Raw genomic sequence first — 22,532 nt, forward strand, 5'->3', positions numbered from 1 at the left:
TTGCTGTTTTGTCCTCTTGACAATGTCTTTTGGCTCATAGAAGTTTTGTAATTTTTGAGGTTCCATTTGTTGATTCTCTTAACCAATGTGCCATCTCTCTAGCCCAATGTTTGAACTTTAAAATTGACTTAGCAAGCATATTGACGTATTTTAAGCTAACGCTAGAAGAGGTAGAAAATGTAAACTTTTCACTCTCATATTTGTCTTTAATTGTTTGAGAAAGTGACAAAAGGGCTAAGAGATGTCTAAATGGTTAGAAGCAAAGTAATGCTTTTGCCCTCTATCCAAATTTGATTCCTAGTTCCCAGATCAGTCAGCTCACAACTGCCTGTAACTCTAGTTCCAGGGAGGTAAGATATTTCTGCCCTCCAGGGCTACCCACACTCACTTGTACATACCCACACAGATATGTGCACCTATACATAATTAAAAGTTATAAAAATATTTAAAAAGTAGATAAAGGATATTTTTTGACTCATAGAGATATATAGTCGCTTCTTCACTATTTAATCCCAAGCCATCAGGAAATACTCAGTGGATTTTCCATTGAAGCATAAAGTAGGAAATCTGTTTTTATTGAATTTGCCACTTTTATTGCTGAATTTTCCCTTTAAGTTTGTTGTCAGGTACAGTCTTAGGCTAGAACATTATCAAAACAAACAATAACTTAGTGATGCTACCTGTCTATGTTGGTGTATATACATGCATCTGACAGTGTGAAGACAGCAAATTGATTTAGATATGCATTAATGAGGTTAAATTTCAGTTTTATACTATTTAGTTAAGGGAAACTCCATATTGTGTAACTAGATTTTAATTCCTCCAAAGATAATTACACAAAGGAGTATATGTTAATACAATTGTAAGTATGAATATGGCTCTAAGACAAGGCCTTATCTTATAGGAGAAGTGAAGTTCCCTTTTCTGTAATGGAAAAGTAGGATAAAATATCTCCCTGTATTATCATAATTATTACCATTGGAATTTAGGAAGTTTGTGTAACCTTTGTAAAAACCATAATTGATCATAAGTTTCTAAAAAATAATGTTTGGCATACAATCAATAAGAAATGTTAATTGCCAGAAAAATATAAGAAATGATAAAAATCATATTTCAAAACACCCACATTGCAATGGAAAATAGTTGAATTTTCTATTATTTTATATTAGTATATTTCTATATTCACTTCCAAATCTAACCACAAATTATGTTAGTAATGTTTACAGTACAGAAAATGTCATAAGGTATAAGTTACTAGTTTGTGTATATTTTTATCTTGAAAAAAATGCTGGAAAGTATACAAATAGAATAATTTGTTGCTTCCATTATGTTACTGTTAGCCAGTTTTGTATGCTGTCTGGTCAATTTGGAAGGTTTTTAATAAAACAATTGACATTTAAAAATCCATTTTGGTATGTTACTCATCTTGAGTTATTAGGTAAAAGAATGAAAAACTTTCTTCATTTACTTTCATGGTAGATCTATTTGATAAAGCACACTAAAAATTTCCTGTTAAACCTGAGAAGTATTTTGAGATACTGAGTCTATTCTTTCCCACTCAACACTATAAAATGTGGAGATTACTGCACAGCGTTCTTTAAAACATATTCTGTTGCTTAACTCCCAAGTAGCTATGACAAATGGTTAAAAATTTTAACTATGTTAGAAGAATGCAGTGTGATTTAGATGACGACAAAGCAGATGGCTTACTGCTCAGCAAGTGTAAGGAAGAAAAGATTAGTAACTGACTTGATCTTAAAATTCAACTTCATTCAAGTTAATTTACCTCCAATGAGCTTCGCTTTGAAAATTCTCTAATAACCCAGTTAAAAATATTTTCCATATCAAGCTTATAAACCTTCTCTATCATATGCAGAGTTTTCATTGAAATGCCATTTGATCTTTTTAATTTCTAAGTACAGTGGAGTTAGATTTCAGTAGCTCCAAAAATATTTCATAGAAAATAAAACCTAATGTTATTTATTTATTGAGGATACCATACCAGTATGTTAATGAATAAATAATTTTGAGATGCAAACATTAAAATGAGTGGAACATCATTAGGCATAGTAGGAAGAAGAAACTACAAATGAAAATCAGTTTGTTAAAGTTACTTAGCATACATAGTATTACTGTGCCTTCTCTGATACTATGGTAATGACTAATTTCATGTCATAAAACATTCCCCCTTTTGATTTTTAATCTTTTTTCTTTGTCATTATATTGAAATATTTAATTTTTAATTAAAATGTTTAATATTTCTAAGTACTTAAGCCTTCTCTCCCAAAGCAACTTAATTTCATTCTTTTCCTTTCTTCTATCCTTAAATGTAGTTACACAGAATGATAAATTTCAGCATAATATTTTCATATATAAATATTACATACTTGGTCATATTTATTTCCATATGTTGTTATTGTGCCTTAGTACCATTTTATCTATCTGATGAAGCTTCATTTTTCTATCATAATCTATCATAATCTTTAACATTCTAGGAGAAAAAATTGAAATTATTATACAACATTGGAATCACCCTTTATTTTGGCCTTTATTCTAAATCTATTTTTCTAGTTTTATTAACAGAAATTAACCTCTAATGTAAAGACCAAAGACGTGTGATAGACAAAACTAAATTTTGAATACCTAAGTATTTGAATAAATATCTGGCTCCAAGTAGAAGATAGTATTGAAAGCAAAGAAAATATATTATCTTATTAGATATTTTATCACTCATGCAGCCTACAGAGTAGAAACATTTCCAAATTGATTTATAGCTATTTAAATTCCAGAATTGATGGCTGGTTAATTTTATAGACTCTGAGGAAAGTTACAGTTGTGATGGGGGACTTGAACTATTTGGACAGCTGCTGGAAATGTCATTCTATTAATAGCAAGACATGTGCTTGACTATGCCTACCATTCCCTCCTTTCAGTACTACTTGCTAACTATAAGATGGTCAGTCTCCCAAGGCTTCCTGTTACTTACAAATAGTTTTTCTTATATTTGGACAAGAAACTCAATCATAATGGTTTTCATTTCTGTGAGTTAAGATTATCAAAGATTCAAGTCTACAGACTCAGGTGAATTTTGTATCTGGGTATGGGAGTGGGAACTAAAAACATACACATAGCATTACAGGAGCAGGAGGGGTAATCTCTTAAACAGAAGAGATGCCAAAAGCTGGGGCTGGAAATTTTGTCAATTAAGAATTTTTGTTTAAAATTTTTCTCTGAATATAAAACTTTAATATTTAAAAATGATGATTGAATATGAATATAGTATCAGGTTTTGGTGATTATATGTACTATATATATATATATATATATATATATATATATATATATATATATATATATGTACTATATATATATGTATAATAGAAATAGAACTGAAATAGACTGCCACATTTCATGCTATTTTTATCATTAATCTCTTTAAAAATTCTTTGTTATTCTTATGTTTGAATTCTTAATAAGTTGTCTTGTTTCCCCCTTTCCATACCTTTAGGGCAAAATTGAAGAGCAAGCTATGCACAGAGAAGATCAGGTAAGAAAGCAAGGGTGACGACTGTAAAAGCAATCTATTCAAATCAATTTGTATGAATTAATATATTTTTACAATATTAAGGATTAATTATAATATGGATTTAATTTGCTTTGTAAATTCTTGGTTAAAATATAGCTAATAAGATGTTTCAGGATCTTTACTATTAACAGCTGCTTATAATGTGGAAAAAATGTGAGTCAAATTGGATCTTTTCAGTATGTCAGATATCCATAAGGGAAACATCTGGATGACCAAGTGGTTTATGTTGCATGAATACTAGTTAATCCTGCCTCTGTAAAAGTTTTAGCATGTCGTCTATTTTTGTCTGAGGATTTTGTATGTTGTGGCAGCTTAGTATATCACTCTTCTTTTCTGTACTGAATAAGCAGCCCCTCCCTCTATCCTCTCCTCTCTGGGGTGTATATGTGTGTTTGTATAATGCATATGTGCATGTATAAAAGATAAAGGGGATGGAGAGGGGAAGGGAGAGAGAGAAAAAGAGAGGGAGAGGTTTTTTTTTTTTTTTGATATTTGATGCACAAAAACTTCAGCAAAGGCTTCTAGCTAAATTGAGTGGTGCCAAAATGCTGACTGTTCTTTCCAAGTGACAAGCATTTACTAAGTACAACTTTTGTTTCAGGGAATGTCTTTCTTGGGTGTGTCTTAATCCCAAATGTTGTGGACCTTTTATTTTATTTGTACATTTGTGCATATGTTTTTTCAAACATTTTTTTTATCAGAAAGGATTTCTACAATGGTAATATTCATGGCCCTGCTATGGCTAATTGATAGCATGCATAGAAATCCCACTAGTTACCATAAGCATGAAGTACATGTAGGACAGAACGTAACATGGAAACAGATTTCTTGTTGTGTATAGATTAAGCATAATGATCTTTGAATTCCAAAAATTGCCACAAGGCTATATTCTTAGCTCTTGGATTATTAATGATTTGAGGTCCAGGTGTACCACACTCTGAGAGGGTGCTATACATTTATTTTTTTTTCCCTAAGAAGAACTGAGGCTTTCACTTTTTTTTTTTTTTTTTTTTTTTTGGCCTTTGTTTTTCTTGAACTTCATATAGTCTGTGAGTTGTTTCTGAGGTGTTCAGAGCTTTCTGGGGTTAGTATCTAAAAGAATTAAGTACTGACAAAAATATTCATATAATGTTATGCCAAAATACCTTTAAAAATATGTATATGTATCCCTCTTTTTTCTTTAAATAAAGCAGTAAGAAAAAAAAAAAGACTAGTTAAGTTGCTCCAAGTAGAAGTGTTTGCTCAGCTTAGAAGGGAGGGAAGGAGGGAGGAAGAGGGGGGAAGGGGAGGGGAGAGACTGAGACAGAAACAGAAAGAGACAGAGAAAGACAGGAGGGAGAGAGACAGAGCAATGGGGAAAGTTTTGGTATTATAGCATTCAATATTATTTTAATGATCATTTTCTGTACTGAACAAACATTCTACCTGTCTGTGTAATATGTGTGCACATGTGCATGCTTGCATCCTTGGGCTTGCACTTGTTGTTTATGCATGTGTGCGCGCTCGTGTGTGCATATGTGAAAGAGAGAGGGGGGATGGAGTAAGCAGCAGGGAATATGTTAAGGTATTATAACATGAAAAATTATTTCAGTGATTCTGGACAACATATACTACTTTGCTTTTTGATCCAGTATACAGAAGCTTTTACACCATGGAAAATTTGGCTTTACTTTTGGTATGCAGTATATGTTTACTGGATAACTTTTATCATTCAAATGACCTTGTATTAAATATATACACACATGTGTGCACCACACACACACACACACACACACACACACACACACACACACACACACACACAACACACACACAACACACACACAACACACACACACATATCAAGTGAAAATAGAGGTATTGATAAACATGGATATATTCTATCAAAAGGTTATTGCTTAATCCATTTCTATTACTGTACTTAATAGAATAAAATCATTAAATATGAATAACCAAAGCAATTATATGAGTCTTGAGGATTGTAAAAATATTTGAAGCCAATCAACTTAGTACAGGATATTTATAAAATGTAGTAATTCAAAGTTTAAGGATTTAAAAGTTATTTCCAGGTCATCCATATACTTTAGATATGTAAGTGTTCAATTGGAAAATGTTAATAAAGCCAGTATCTTTATATGGCCTATCTTATGAAGAGTTTTCTGTTTGGTCAAATTGTCTTAATATCAGATGTTCTTGGAGATGCACATCTTTTCTGTTTTTTTTTTTTTTTTTTTTTTTTTTTTGTTGTTGTTGTTGCTTTTAACCTGCTATTGCTGCTTACCTTTAAATGTCTATGGTAGTTTCTAGTGGAAAAAATAAATGTCATATTAGGATCATCAAGTGAAATTTTGCCACAATATGTTGCACTACCGTTTTTTAAATTATTTTAATATTTTGTTCATTATTTAACTTTAATTTAGGTATGCTGTTGGGCAGATGAAAATTAGTTTACTATGTGGCAACACTAAATAAATTATAACTCTAAATTATTCAACACAGAGTTTCAGAATGTATGTTCTGGACTCAAAGTACAGGTATTTAAATTCCAGATGACAATTACCAGTTCTATGACCTTGTGGTCAACTGTGTCCCAGAGTTTATGTGGCTTTATCTGCAAATGTAGATGATAGTGCTAAAAATCTATTTTATAAATAATACCTGATATAAAATCATTAATGTCAGGATTGTTTTTTCATGGTACTAGATAAATGTTTGCTATATTTGCTGTTTCTTTCCATCTTTTCTTCCTTTCACATTTTTACCTCCTTTTCTTCCTCTATTATTGTCATTTTTGTTAGTGTTACATAAAGGTATTTACCCTGCATAATCTATAGTACTGCTTCAAAACGTTTTAGGTGATGAAACCCTTTTAAACAGTTTCTTACATTGGGGTTATTACCCCAACCATAAAATTATTTTAATTGCTACTTCATAACTGTTACTGTGCTACTGTTATGAATTTTAATGTAAATATCTGATCTGCAGGACATCTGATATGATACCACCGTGAAAAGTGTGACCCACTTATTGAGATCCACTGATCTAGCATACTTTCTTCTTAGTTTTAAACTTCTCATACCAGTCTTTTTCTCAGAATTCTAGCAGATAAATCTCAGACTACCGAATTGATGATTTAAGGTCCCTCCTGAGTTTAGGTCCTATCCTTAATGGTAGCTCTCCATTTATTTTTCTGCATTCATTTTACTTCACTTCATGCAATCAAATCCTTTATTATTTCCTAAGAACATCAGATTGTATGAATGAAGATGAGGTGAAGCAAGCCACAGTAAAGCTTACAATGGATAAAATAAAAGCAAATAATTACAGTTGATATTTCTTTATAGCTTTATTACTGTAAAGTATTCATAAATTAAACCTGTTCATGTCAAACACTCATAATTTCAGGCTTAAACATTTGTTTGGAGATTCATGAGAATCTGTTGTGCTAATCAAAAAATGTTTCCTTGGAGTGCTCAAAATATGTATACAACATACACATAACTATATATCTCAGTATATCTCTATATTTATATCTATATATTTTTGAGATAGAAAATCAAGTAAAAACAGTCAAATAACAAATTAAAAATTTCTAGAGAAGATGTTATTATTTACCACAACAGTTATTAAGTTAAAACTAGTTTGTAGAATATTATGTGAATAAGACCCTTCAAAAAGGAATTTGTGAGGTAGGCCTTCCAAAGTAAAAAATAAAACATGAACAATGAAACAGAGGTTAAAAAACACATATGTTTAGCAAATTGTATGACATTATACCTTTAGCTGTATAGATGCAAGGAAAGATTAGTTGTAGTATCTTTGTGGATATCTGTAATGCTTTGTATCTCTACGAATAAAAGTTGTGGGAAAATCTACTTTTAAATTTTAATACAGTTTTCTTTTTTAAAACTTTTTATTGGAAATTTTCTTACTTACATTTCAAATGTTATCCCCTTTTCTGGTTTCCCATCCAGAATTTCCCTATCCCATCTCCCCACCCCTGCCTCTATGAGAGTGCTTCCTCACCCACCCTCCCACTTCCTCCTAACTCCCTGCCCTGGTATTCCCCTACACTGGGACATCCAGCCTTCACAGTACCAAGGGCCTCCCCTCCTGTTGATGACCAATGAGGTCATCCTCTGCTACATCTATGGTAGGAGCCAAGGTTTCCTCCTTGTGTACTCTTTGGATGGTGGTTTAGTCCCTGGGAGATCTGGGGTGGTGTTGGTTGATATTGTTCTTCCTATGTGGTTGCAAACCCCTTCAGTTCCTTCAGCCCTTTCTCTAACTCCTCCATTGGGGTCCCTGTTCTTAGGCCAATGGTTGGCTGAGAGCATCTGCCTCTGTATTTTTTAGGCTTTGGCAGAGCCTCTCAGGAGACAGCTATATCAAGATCCTGTCAGCATGTACTTCTTGGTATCCACAATATTGTCTTGATTTGGTAGTAGTATATGGGACAGATACCCAGGTAGGGCAGTCATTGGATGGCCCTTCCTTCAGTCTCTGCTCCACACATTGTAACTGTATTTCCTTCCTTAAGTATTTTGTTGTCCCTTCTAAGAAGGACTGAAGCATCCACACTTTGGTCTTCCTTCTTCTTAAACTTCTTGTGGTCTGTGGATTTTATTTTGGGTATTCCAGGTTTTTGGGCTAATATCTACTTATCAGTGAGTACATAGCATTGTGTGTTCTTTTGTGATTGGATTACCTCAGTCATGATATTTTCTAGTTCCATATATGTGCCTAAGAGTTTCATGAAGTCATTGTATTTAATAGCTTATTAGTACTCCATTGTGTACATGTAACAGATTTTCTGTATCCATTCCTCTGTTGAAGGACATCTTGGTTCTTTTCAACTTCTGACTACCATAAATAAGGCTGCTATGAACATAGTAGGGGTATATGTCCTTGTTATATGTTGGAGCATCTTTTAGGTATATGCCCAGGAATGTTATAGCTGGGTCCTCAAGTAGTAAGTACTATGTCCAATTTTCTGAGGAACTTCCAGACTGATTTCCAGAGTGCTTGTACCAGCTTGTAATCCCACCATCAAAGGAGGAGTGTTTCTTTTTCTCCATAATCTCCCCAGCACCTGTAATTCCTCTCTTTCCTAGCTTTTTTCCATCACCAGGGTTGTCTCCCTTTGTGATTTCTTTATTGTTTCTATTTCCAGTTTTAGATCCTGGATGGTTTTGTTCAATTATTTCACCTGTTTGTCTGTGTTTTCCTGTAATTCCTTAAGGGATTTTTGTGTTTTCACTTTAAGAGCATCTATCTGGTTATCTGTGTTCCCCTGTATTTTTTTGAGTTATTTATCTCATTCCTAAAGTCCTCTATCATCATCATGAGATGTAATTTTAAATCTGAATCTTGCTTTTTAAGTGTGATGGGGTATCCAGGATTTGTTGTAGTAGAACTGGGTTCTGATGATGCTGACTCTCCTTGGTTTCTGTTGCTTATGTTTTTGCACTTGCCATCTGGTTATCTCTAGTGCTACCTGCCCTTGCCGTCTCTGACTGGAATCTGTCCCTCTTGTGATCCTGGTTGTGTCAGAACTCCTCAAAGTCCAGCTGTCTCTGTGATCCTGTGATTCTGGGATCCTGTGATCCTGATATCATGGGTGTATGAGAGCTCCTGGGAGTCAAGCTGCCTCTGAGTTATCAAAATCCTGATGTGACCAAGGTCCTCTTGTGTCAGAGTCAAGATTTCTAGGAGTCAAGATTTCTCTGGGTGTTGCAGGAGTTGGTGGGGCACCAGAACTTGCTTCTGGCACAGGTACAAGCTGGAAGGAACTTGTGCCTCTGGTGGGCAGAGTTTGGTGTTTTCTTATACTGTGGGCATTGGGAAAGATATTGTGGCCTCAACTGTGATCTTGAGTGTGTCAGAGTTTCAGTGCTCCTTGGTGTATCTGATCTTCTGGGAGTCGAGCTTCCTCTGCAACCTTGTGATCCTGTAGTGGACCTGTAATCCTGCTATCCTGGGCATGATAGAGAACCTGGGTGATGGTCTTCTGAGTGTTGTGAGAATGAGTGTAGAACCAGCACCGAAGGTCTGCTCAGGGCACAAGTTCAGACCAGAAGGAACCCATGCCACTGGCTTGGTGGGGATTCTTACTCTGGGTGTTGGGGCAGATATTGTGCCCACCTCACCTGTGATCCTGGGCATGTGAGAGTACCTGAGTATTGTGCTAATATGGCTTTCTAACTTTTCAACTCTTTAGTCAAAGGAAAGAAAACATTGTTGTTCATATCTATAAATGATTATGTAGATAATATTTTTCATGTTTTGACTATTTTCACACATTTTTGCAAAGAAATTAAAGCAGTCTTGTTAATTTGTGACAAGTAAAAGGTTAAGCATTTTTATGTGACAGAAACATTTTATTTATTTTTTCATTATATTATGAATATTAAAACATGAATGAAAGACTAGGAGGATAGTTCGCAGAAATTCACTTGCCAGCCAGCCATTGTAGTCAAAATTTTGAGCTCCAAGTTGATTAATACATCCACACATCCCTATGTAGGTGATTTCATGCATGTACATATGCTACTGCACAACACACACACACACACATACATACACACAATTATTAAAGAAATAAATGAAGAGTGGATTAAGAAATCAGTGTTGCATTGGTTGTGGTATAAGAATTACACACCTGGAAAAAAGCATGCATAAAGTTTGTGCTTGTTTGTGTGTATTTGTGTGTTTATTTGTGTGTGCTTGTGCATGCATTCATGTGTATAGACAACTGGCAAATATTGTACATGTTACCATTATTAAGGAAAATATTAAGGAATATAACTTTTGTGCTGACTGAACTATTATTATAGATCCTGAGATTATTTTATTTATATTTTTCATTTTTATTCATATTTTATGTATTCATTTCAAATGTTAATCATTTCCCCCTTCCATTCCCCTCTCCCTCTCCTTGCATACATGAAGGTTCTCCCTTTCCTAATCACCCAATCGCACCTTAGTGCCTTGGCATTCCCCTACACTGGGAAAATGAGCCTTCACTGGACCAAAGGCCTCTCCTCCCATTGATGCCAGACAATGCTATCCTCTGCTACATTTTTAACTGGAGCCATGGGTCTCTCCATGTGTGCTTATCGGTTGGTGTTTTAGTCCCTGGGAGCTGTAGAAGGTTTATTGGATGATAATGTTGTTTTTGTCTTGGAGTTGCAAACATTTTCAGCTCCTTCAGTTCTTTCTCTAGCTCCTTCATTGGAGTTTCACTTTTTAAAGTATAAAATTAAAACCATTACCATGAAGAGCTATTATTGGCAATTATGTATCAATTCCTGGTATTTGGTTGCTTTAGTATGATTATAATTCTTTTTGGTTGCTAATAATCATTTTCTTTCTATAATACTTAAGCAAAACAGACAGAATTATTTAGTTTTCTCCTAGATTCATGGTCTGTCTAGGCTCAGGTTCTTGGCCACCTAATAAGTGTCTGTTATGGCTACCGTCTTATAGAGGTATCAGATCAGATACTGGTTGGTTAGTCCCCCAAAATTTTTGCCTCTTTTTCACTATCAATTGCAGGCATTTAACCATTGTTTATCAAGGGCTTATAACCAGGTTAATGTTTTTTTTTTCTTTTTTTGTTTGTAGTGTGCACTGTACCTTCGAGTTTCTTGAATGCTAGTTTAATGAATTGTGTAGTTGTGGTCTTCTACAATAGTGCATTCTTTTCATCAGTTTGTAAAGAGCAACCAGTAGGCTCAGAAATAGATGAGATTGTTGGGCTCCCCATGGGGCCTTTCTGGCTAATACTTCAAATAGATTTAATGCAGTTTCTAGAATAGCAATTTTCATTTTCAGAGGTTTTTTTGGTTTATTATCTCATATTGCTTTGTCAAGACTTTTTTCCCCTTTTTACATACATTTTTATTTATTTTTATTTCTCTCTCATAAGTTTCATCCTCAGTTTCCCTTCATTACACTCCTCCCAATCCATTCCCTGAAGTCCACTCTTTCCCAGATCCACTCCTCTTGCATTTTCCTTCAGGAAAAAACAAACAAACAAACAAACAAAAAAACAGGCTTACCAGGTATGTCAATCAAACATGAACTAAAAAGTTAAAGTATAAGCAGGCACAAATACTCATATCAAGGCTGGATAAAACAAACCAGTAGGACGAAAAGGGTCCCAAGCATAGGTAAAAGAGTCAGAGACACGTATCCCCATGTTGGGTGTCTCATAAGATCATCAAACAGAATGTATATGTAGAGGATCTATCTCAGACTCATACATGGTCTGTGTTTGTCTCTTCAGTTTCTGTGAGCCTCTATAAGCTGTGCTTGTTTGATTTTTATGGGCTATATTCTTGTGGTATCCTTGAACTCTCTGGTTCCTAGAGTATATCTTTTCCATCTTTGATGTGGTTCCATTGGTTCAAGATGTGTATCTGCATCTGCTCAAATCAGCTGTTGATGACAGTTGGGTTAGGTACCAGTCTACAAATATATCAGAATATCATTAGGAATCATTTCATTGACATATTTTCAGTCGTGTTAGTTTCTATCCAGAGTTTCTGGGATGTCCAGTTTCTGGTTTTTGGTGATCCAGGCAGAATGAGTTGAACATGGGATCCCTCTTGTGGAGTTATAATAGAGTTAGAGCAGTCATTGTTTAGCCACTCCCATGTATCTCACAACATTATTATCTGATCATATGTTGCATGCAGAAGAAATTGTAAGTTGAAGGTTTTTTGGCTAGGTTGATGGCCCAATTTCACTGCTAGGAACCTTTCTGATTATAGAACATATCCAGTTCAGACTTCATATTCTCCAGGACTAGGAACCTTTGCTAGGTCCACTCTTGTGGGTTCCAGGGAGTTTCCATGGTACTAATCTTCTACATCACCTCCCGTGTGTTCCTCAATTCATTGTCTCTCCAGTATTATCTCCTGCTTTCTCTCCCATACCACCACATGATCCTTCCTGTTCCCATTCCCACCTAGCCCCAGTCCACCCATATGATGTACCCTGTTTCCCCTTCCCAGGGAGACCCACCTGTCCCTCTAGAATCTTCCTTGTTAATTAGACTTTCCTAAGTCTTCTCATTTGCCTTCAAATTTGTTATCATTTGTAGCAGTTGAGTAATACTCCTTTGTGTAAATGCACCACATTTTCATTATTTATTCTTTGGCTGAGAGAATATAGGTTTTTTCTAGTTTCTGGATATTATAAATAAAGGTGGAATGAAATATTGAACATGTGTCCTTGTGCAATGGTAGAGTGTGCTTTGGGTATACACCCAGGAATGTAATGGTGTAGCTGGGTTTTGAGTTAGATTAGTTCCAAGTTTTCTGTGGAATTGCCATGTTTTTTATAGTGGCTATAAAAGTTTGCATTCTAACCAGCAATAGGGGAGTGTTCCCCATGTTCCACATCCTCTGTTTTCCAGCATGAACTGCCACTTTATTTTTATCTTAGCCTTTCTGACAGGTGAAAGATATAATCTCAAAGCACTTTTGATCTGAATTTCTCTGATGGCTAAGGATATGAACATTTCTTTCTTTCTTTTTTTTCACCCCTTGGATGTAAAAGTAACTTTTTTTATTGGATATTTTCTTTACTTACATTTCAAATGATATCTTCTTTCCCAGTTTCCCTTCTGGAATCCCTCTATCCCCAAAGCATTTTTTTTTATTTGAATTTCTCTGATGGCTAAGGATGTGAACATTACTCCCCCCCCCACTTGGATGTAAAAGTAACTTTTTATTGGATATTTTCTTTACTTACATTTCAAATGATATCCCCTTTCCAAGTTTCCCCTCTGGAATCCCCCTATACCATCACCCTGTCCCTGAGCCTCTATGGGAGTGTTCCCACACACACCCACTCCCTCCCTGCCCTGGCATTCTCCTATACTGTGGCATCGTACCTCCACAGAACCAAGGGCCTCTCCTCCCATTGATGCCTGATAAGGCCATCCTCAGCTACATATGTAGCTGGATCCAATGGTCCCTCCATGTGTACTCTTTGGTTGGTGGTTTTTTCTCTGGGAGCTTTGGGGGTCATGTTGGTTGATATTATTGTTCTGACTATGGGGTTATAAACCTCTTCAGCTCCTTCAGTCCTTTTTCTAACTTCTCAATTGGGGTCCCTGTTCTCAGTTCAATGGTTGGTTGAGAGCATCCATCTTTGTATTTCTTAGGATTTGGCAGAGACACTCAGGAGACAGCTACATAAGGACCCTGTCACCATGCATCTAGATGGTTATTGTGGATGATCTTTTTGATATGTTCTTGGATTTGGTTTGTGGATATTTTGTTTAGTAGTTTTGTATCATTGTAAATAAGGGAAATTGGTGTGTAAATATCTTTCATTGTTGAATCTTAGTGTTGTTTCCATATCATGGTGACTGTGGCATATAAGAAACATACTTCAATACTAGATATAAACATGTCCTAGTAGTAAATATTAAGAAAAGATTTTTGAAACATGTGAATCTAAGGAAAAAGCTCATGTAGATATTCTAACATCTAACAAAATAGAATTCATACCCAAGCAAAAGAGAAGGGAATAAAAAAATGTACCTTCTCAGCACCTCACAGAACCTTCACCAAACCTTTACCACATACTCAGTCAAAAACAAGCCTCAACCAATAGAAGAAAATCGAAATAACCCTTATATTCTATCAGACCACCACTGACTAAAACTGGACTTCAAAAGCAGATACAACAGAAAGCCTACACTCATTGAAACTGAACAACTATATATTGAATGACCAATGGGTCAAGACGGAAATAAAGAAGGATACTAAAGACTTCCCAAAATTCAATGAAAATGAATCCACAACATATCCAGTTGGGGGCCTCATATCAGCTGGTGTATGCTGCTTGATGGTGGCTCAGTCTGAGAGGTCTCGAGGGTCCAAGTTAGTTGGGACTGGTGGTCTTTCTATGGGGTAGCCTTCCTCTTCAGCTTCTTTCAGCTCCTCCCCCCCCCCAGAATTCAACCACAGGGGTCACCAGCTTCTGTCCATTGGTTGGATGTAAATATGTGCATCTGACACTTTCAGGTGCTTGTTGGGATTCTTGGAAGGCAGTCATGCTAGTCTCCTGTTTGTAAGCACCAAAGCATCAGTAATGGTGTCAGGCTTTAGGGCCTCACCTTGAGCTGGATCCCACTTTGGGCCTATCACTCTTTTTCATTTTTGTTCCTGTAGTTCTTTCAGGCAGGGACAATTATGGGTCAGATTTTTTGACTGTGGGATGGCAACCCCATCCCTCCACTTGATGCTCCGTGTTTCTACTGAAGGTTTTCTCTACAAGTTCCCTATCCTTACTCTAGGACATTTCATCTAATGGCCACCCTTTTGAGTCCTGAGAGTCTCTTGCCTCCCAGGTCTCTGGTACATTCTGGAGGGTCCTGCCATCTCCTACCTCCTGAGGTTGTCCTTTTCTATTCTTTATGCTTGCCCTCAGGTCTTCAGTCCTATACCCTCAATAGCCTGATAATATTACTATAATTCTTAAAATTTGTATTTTGGTGATGTTTTATGGATTTCAAATGCTTTGTATGATCTGATCATTGTATATTTATTATTCCTTTCAGTATTTCATTTAACTTACTGAAATTTTTATTTGTTAAATTTCAAATTGATATTTTCGTTGTCTTCTTTATTTAATTTTTCTTCATACCTTTATTGATTTATTTTACTCAACTAATTATATTGTACTTGAATTCATTCAGAAATTTGTTCATGTGTTCTTATAATAGGCATTTTGAATCATAAACGGTTTCTTTGATCTAATGCACTTTCTTGGCATTCATTTTAAGGAATAGTAGTCTATGGGAGGTATTATATTGTCTTGATGTTCATGTTTCTTCACTGGAATGTATAAATCTGGGATTATATTATTTGCTGGATTCTTCTGTTTTAATATTTTAGTGACGCATTGTCTTTAAATCGAACTCTTTAAATATTCTGTGGGATTAGAGTATCATAAGGCTGAGCTACCTTATTATCTACTGGACTGTAGTTCAATATCTAAACTCTAATCCAGAATGTTTTTGGCATTTGTCTCCATTTTTAAAACAACTACAATAAAAGGATGCTATATTGACACTTCCACAATTGATAATTAAGCAGTGTATGAAAATGTAGTAACTTTAAATCATGCACTTTGAACTTCAGTACCTTTAGAGGAATAGAGGAATACAATTTTATCATGTTTATTATGATAATATTTATTAAGTATATGAATTGAAGGAAAATAAAAAGCATTGGGATAATTATTAGTATTAAAGCAATAGCAAAACAGATAGGAGAAAAGTAAAGAGAAGGAAAAAACAGGAAATGTGAAGGGAGGAGGACAGATGGTTCCATGTGAAATTTGAATGATGCCTTGTCTACAGCTGAATACCCAACAGTCATTCATTCTCATTTTTCAGCATTTTGACCAGTTCTGGGTTTCAACATTAGTAACCATCCACTGAAATGGGAAACTTCTCTGACTGTTGTTGAAAGCAGCACTAGGCTATAATTATTTAGAATATAGTTTGTTTTAATTTATGAAAAATTAAGTAGATTTATGCCTAAAATCTGTGACCTATTCCGGTATAAGATTTTGATAATTTTATAGTAGCAGAAATGAAATAAGTGCAGGTAGAAAAAAATACATGCTAATTCTTTATATCTGGAGAATTTGTATTGATGAAAATTTTTATTTTGTTCTCTACAGTTGAGAAGAATAGATTTTCTAATTTTCTAGTACATTCTTTTTCATAGTCCAAATTCATTTAACAGATTGAAATATACCCCCAATATATTATGCTTTATTAATCTGTTTATGTATTTTAATTAATTAATATATATATATTTACATTCTAATCACTGTTTTCTCCTCACTGAGACCCTTCTCACAGCCCATTTCTCCTGAGAAGGTGGGGCTCCTTTGCATATCTCTCTATCTTGGTATGTCACATTTCTGCCAAATTTGGCAAATCCTTTCCCACTGAGGCCAGATAAAGCAGTCCTGTTGGGGAACAGATATCACAGTCAGGCTACAGCTTTAGGGAGAGCCTCTACTCTAGATCTCAGGCAGTCTCATGGAGACTGGGCTGCACATCTACTGCTTATATGCTAGGGGCCTCATTCCATCCCATGTGTGTTCTTTAGTTGGCTGCTCATTTTCTGAGACCACCAAGGGTTCAAGTTATTTGACTCTCTTGGTTTTCCTGTGGAGTTTCCATCCCCTTCAGAGTTTTCAATCCTTTCCCCAATTCTTCCATAAGTCCCTGATCTCTGTCCAGTGTTTGGTTGTGGGTATCTGAATCTGTTTCAGTCATCTGCTGGATAGAGACTCTCAGAGGACAGCCAAGCTAGGCTCCCATCTGCAAGTATAACATAGTATCACTAATTGTGTCAGGGATTGGTGTACACCCAGGGGCTGGGTTTTAAGTTGGCCCAGTTGTTGGTTAGCCATTTCCTTCAGTCTCTGCTCCATTTTTATCCCTGCATTTCTTTTGGATATGACAAATTTTTGGGTCAAATGTGTTGTGAGTGGGTTGTTGTCCTCATCTTGGTGTTCCTGCTTGGCTACAAAAGGTGGCCTCTTCAGGTTTAGATGTTAAGCATCTGGGCCAAGGTCACCCTCATTGGCTCCTGGGAGCCTTTCCCATCTCAGGTCCCTGGTACTTCCTAAAAATTCCTCCCAGCCTCCATGTTGTATATTTCCATTCATTCTCCTTGCCCTCTGAGTCTCTCTCTTGTCTCTCCTAACATATGCCCCCTAATCCTCTTGCCTTCTGCTCTCCCACCTACTTCTCTCCCTCTCTCTGCTTCTCATGACTATTTTATTTCCTCTTTTAAGTGTGATACAATATCCTCACTTGGGCCTTCCTTCTTGTTTAAATTTTTGGTCTGTGTAGTGTAAAGTGGGTATTCTGTGCTTTATGTCTAATATCCACTTATCAATGAGTACATATCATGCATGACCATTTGGGTCTAGGTTGCCTCATTCAGGATGATATTTTCTAGTTTAATCCATTTGCCTGCCTAATTCAATATGTTCATGCAAAGAAAACTCATTGGTATGAGATAGATACTACTTAAATATCTAAGATATAGAGGAATTTAAAAGGTGAATGTATATTAAATTGGATTGCTAAAGTGAAAATTAGTATGTGTCACATGATAGATGATATGTTTGTCAGAAGCAACAACTGGAGAGATTTGTGCCTGAATATTTTGTTTCCTAGTATGCTTGTAAACATGAATTACATGTAATTGATTTTGGACCCAGGGATAAATATCTCATAAATTTTTTCTTAAATAATAAAAGATCCCCGATCCACAGACTTTGAAAGACTAAAATAAAAATTATTTTAACCAGATCCTGTCAGAATATTTAGTAAAGTACTTTTTATTACTTTGATGTTATCTGTAGAAATTGAGTTGTTTCCTAAAGTATAGGGCACATAGAGACAATATTTTAACTCTGTGATTGTTTCTGATAGCTGCTTGATGAGGTGCTGTATAACAATGTGATGGATAACAGTGTGTGTGTGTGTATTCATGCTAACCCAAATCATATTTATGTGATTCATTTAAGTACCAAACCCAATTAAGAATCTTTTAGTCTGTGTATATTTCAATTATTTGTTTTCCTAATAAGCTACACATAATTAACATAAATGGAAATTAAATATATCTTTTTCCAGATCTTGGATCTGTACTAGATTGATAGAAAGTATAACATATTGTTGTATGCCCTATCCTCTTAACAGATTATATATTATCAAAAATGAATTGGATATATTATTTCAGCAGAATAATTCAGAAGCATTAATTATATTTAAATAATTTTGCCACATTCTAAAACTACATTAGTATTACAATGGCTGAAAATTATTACATTCACTCTCTTTTAGTGATTATATGACTATTACTAGAAAAATGTCTAAAGAATGAAAGGTGCTTGATGGTAATTTTGCCTCCTTCATATGCTAGTTTGGTTAAATTATATTTATATTGGACCTATTCCATTTTTATGATATGCTAGAAAAGTACTGCTTCATTTCTTGTGCCCAAATTCCCACTTTAATTTCAGAATATCAAAAAGATGCCTACCAGATTTGGAAAAGAAAGTGAACAACTTGAGTATGCTATTGATCGTGTTCTTGTCACAATTTCGGAAAGAAGATTGGCACGTAGTCTACATGGCACTATTGAACAGCCACCTCATAGCATTCTTACAGCTACCCTTGAACTGGTTAATATTGTCAACATGATATTAAACATTCTGGAAAGGTAATTCCTAATAAATGATATTTAAAGCCATAACACAAGTTATATTTTTCCCTTCATTTGTTCTCAAAAGTCTTAGGTGTGGAATAGATACTGTTTCCATGTTTCCTTATGTTTAATGAAATTTTACTGATGTCTTGATTATGCAGATAGGACGTACAAAATAGTTACATGGTTCCCTTTAAATCAATATTTTACCATCTGAATTTTACAACTTATTCAACTCAAGTAGTATTTTTTAAAGAGAATTCCCATTTAGTTCTCTTTATAGATGAAATTACACTCAAACTTTCACAAAATAAACAGTCTCTTAGATATTACATTAAAATTGTAAAGGATAATATCTGCCTTTTGCAGCAAAAATATTCTTTTTTGTGTATTAATTACACTATGAACTTTTAATTAACATGATTTAGTCTTGTTTCTTCTAAATTCTGTGTTAATAAGAAAGGGTTAGTTAAATAATACTAAAGATTTATAATTTTGTTTAGGTAGTAACTTGTAGTTAAAATATTAGTATGTACATTTGTATACAAGAACAATAATCAGTTATCTGTGTTATTTACAGAAATTTCATCTCTCAGATTCCTAGAAAGTTTGCTTCCAATAAGTATTATATTTTTCAGATAAGAGAAAAAAGTGAGAAAGAGAGAAAAGGATCCTGTGTTTAAGTAATAGTAATAAGCTAAACCAGGAAGAACTCGTTCTATTGATCTACAACTTTATATTATATATTCTTTTGCTGATTCATTTTTCTCTTATCACTAATATTTGAATGAAAAACTTATTCACATAAATAACGAATAAAGAACATTTTCATATCAGTTCAAAGAAATTTTAAATAATTTCATGGGATATTTGACAAACTCAGAAATTTTTTGTTTTTTGTTTTTTTTTTACATTTGTGCTTATTATGGGCAACTATATGTAAAATAATTGAAAGAAAGCAAATGCCAGAAGCATGCTCAAAAGACACTTATTCTGACATAAGCTGAATTTAAGAAGAAAATTTAGAAAATTTCATTAAATATAAAGATAGCTATAATTTGAAGTATAGCAAAAGACCCCCCCAAGTGTATATAATCTGCTCAATAATCCTTTGATAATTCACTACATTCATTTTGCCAATTTTGTCGAAGTAGTCTTACTATAGGGTTCATATTATAGAATCAGTATAAATTCACTTTTTGCTTTTTTAGTGAATTTCTCATCTTAAAAGCTTATTTACTTTGATCAGTGGAATCAGTAATATTAATGCAACATTTTCAAAATGTAGGATATCATCTTAGTGTTATCTTTATTATAACTGAAAATATTAAAGGTTTTATACTGTTACTGATTCCTAGACTCAGTCTTAATGACTAATAATAACAAAATAAGAGATATTCACGCTGAGCAATTATATATTTTCTTAAGCCCAAGACTAAATATTCCAAAATGTAATATCAGCATATCAAAATCTCTATGAAAACCTCAAAACTCACAGGGATAATTGTTAATCTGAGCATATTATAAAATATCTAAGTGTTTCAAAGATTCTTTGCTTTAAATTATGAAATATCAGGATTTCTTAGAAAGTAAATATGCTTTAGAGTTTTTATCAAGACCTTATCTGACTTACTTTTTAGAAGATAACATTTTCTATTGAATAATTAGGGCTCGGTCTAGGCATGGTGATGCATGTCTTTAATTCTGGCACTGGGGATCAGAGGCTCACCTGGTCTATCAGATTCCAGGCCTTCTAGGCCTACATTGGCTTTATAAAACAAACAAACAAACAAACAAACAAACAAACAATTGTCATAAGCCCACTCAAAATATCTGTTCAGATTGTCAGCTAGAGGAATGTAATTATTAAATCCTGGTGGAAATAATTGCTATGATTTATTATAAATTGTTCATGTCTATGATTCTAAAAAACATTGATGATGTAATGAGAAAGTATATTTTTTCATTATTATCTTTTGAAAATGATGATCCATGCTACTTTTGACCTGGCTCATTCTTTTAAAACCAGTTCGATGAATTAGACCTTATAATTATTTCAAATTTAACAATACAACTCATTAATCATTTTTATAATAGTAACAAAACTTTTTTTGAGTACTGTTCAATTCAGCAGTTAAAATTATGAGATGATTATGAACCAAAGTTTGTCTGATTTCTTCCCATGAAAAGTTCTTTATCTTTTATTTGTGAAATGCATAACCTTTAATAATAAATTATTTTAATTATCACAGATGATATATTGTATGAAATATTGATGTCATAAGCACCATAGCTTATGTTAGTGCATCATCTTAACAGTGCATTATTAATAACAAGATATATTTTAAAGTTTATTGTAGTAGTTTTGAGCTTTTAAAATTTGTTTTCATTTTATCAATTGGAAACTCTGATTTTGGTGACACTTGATCATTATGTTATATTTCTACTTGACATTTAAAATGTGAGTAGTTTCACTGATTTGATGTAGGAGAAATTATAGAATACATCTTGGGGCAACATAGTAATTGAGGACCACTTATCTAAACACAACTACCCCAAATTCTACTTTAAAGAAAATATAAATTTACCATGTTTATGGTGAAACTTAAAATGTACAAAAGAATTACAGATCCACTTGTTAAAAAGTTTAGGCTCTAAAAATAAATGAGATGAAATGGCTCAGGAACTTTGACCATATTTATCATATCCTGAGCAGAGTTGCAGTTTATGGATCCTATCGATCTTCACAAAATACTTTTACCACATAAGCTTATAAGCTCAAGTAGAGCTGTCTTTTTTTTTTCAAGTTTGAATATATTTAATATACATGTAAAAGAAAAAAAAATTTCAATCTTTATGTTGTAATTTTATTTTTTTTAACCTTTAAAAAATTTTTGGCACTAGAAGGTTCTGTAAAGAATAGAAGTGACAAATATAAAACACATGAAATCCTTTCCTAATTCTTAAGAACTATATATGTAAAGTCTGAACAACCAAAGTATGAATACAGCTAATAGAAAATAAAGAATGATTTCCAGAGTGGTGGTATTAGTTTGCAACCCCACGAACAGTGGAGAAGGGTTCCTCTTTCTCTGCTGTCTTTAAATAAACTTTACTATAGCTTTCAAGAAAAGAGGAAAGTTGAGTCTTTGCCCATCCTAAGTGAGGTAACCCAATCAGTCACAAAAGAACACACATGGTATGCAATCACTGATAATTGGATACTAGCCCCAGAAAGCTCTGAATACCCAAGAAACAACTCACAGAGCTTATGAATCTCAAAAAGAAGGAAGCCCAAATGTGTAAGCCCCAGTTCTTCTTAGAAAAAGAAAAAGAAAAAATAATTATGTACTCATCATATATTATTAGGTAAATATTTTTGTGAGCTATAATGTTATTTTATAAAATATATAATTTAAAATTACCAAATTATCAATAAAAAAATTATGTTGGAAAAAATAGCATTCGTTTCAAACACTAGTTCTTCATTGTATTCTCCTTAAAGTTTAGAGGAGATTATAAATTTCTTTTTCCTATTGATTTATAAAGATAATACTTAAGTCCACTACTTAGAAGATACATAAGTTTATCATTATAGTGCTTCGTGTTTTGTACTACATTGATAACCTAAAATTATAGTCCATTTTGAAAGATATTTGTTGAAGGACTTTTGACCACAA

General features: G+C 34.0%; 1 protein-coding gene across 1 annotated transcript in view; it reads left to right on the top strand.

The window, feature by feature from the left end:
• The window catches only part of LOC308414969 (uncharacterized protein), a gene marked incomplete at both ends in the record, with an annotated part of 347,470 nt that overhangs the window by 54,093 nt on the left and 270,845 nt on the right, over positions 1–22,532 (top strand). The window contains 2 exons of the mRNA XM_080910119.1: positions 3,509–3,547; positions 18,668–18,867. Coding sequence (XP_080766245.1) covers positions 3,509–3,547; positions 18,668–18,867 — 239 coding nt within the window. The remainder of the gene's footprint in view (positions 1–3,508; positions 3,548–18,667; positions 18,868–22,532) is intronic.

The sequence above is a fragment of the Micromys minutus genome (genome assembly GCF_963924665.1).
Source record: "Micromys minutus genome assembly, chromosome: X".
Classification (NCBI taxonomy): Eukaryota; Metazoa; Chordata; class Mammalia; order Rodentia; family Muridae; genus Micromys; species Micromys minutus.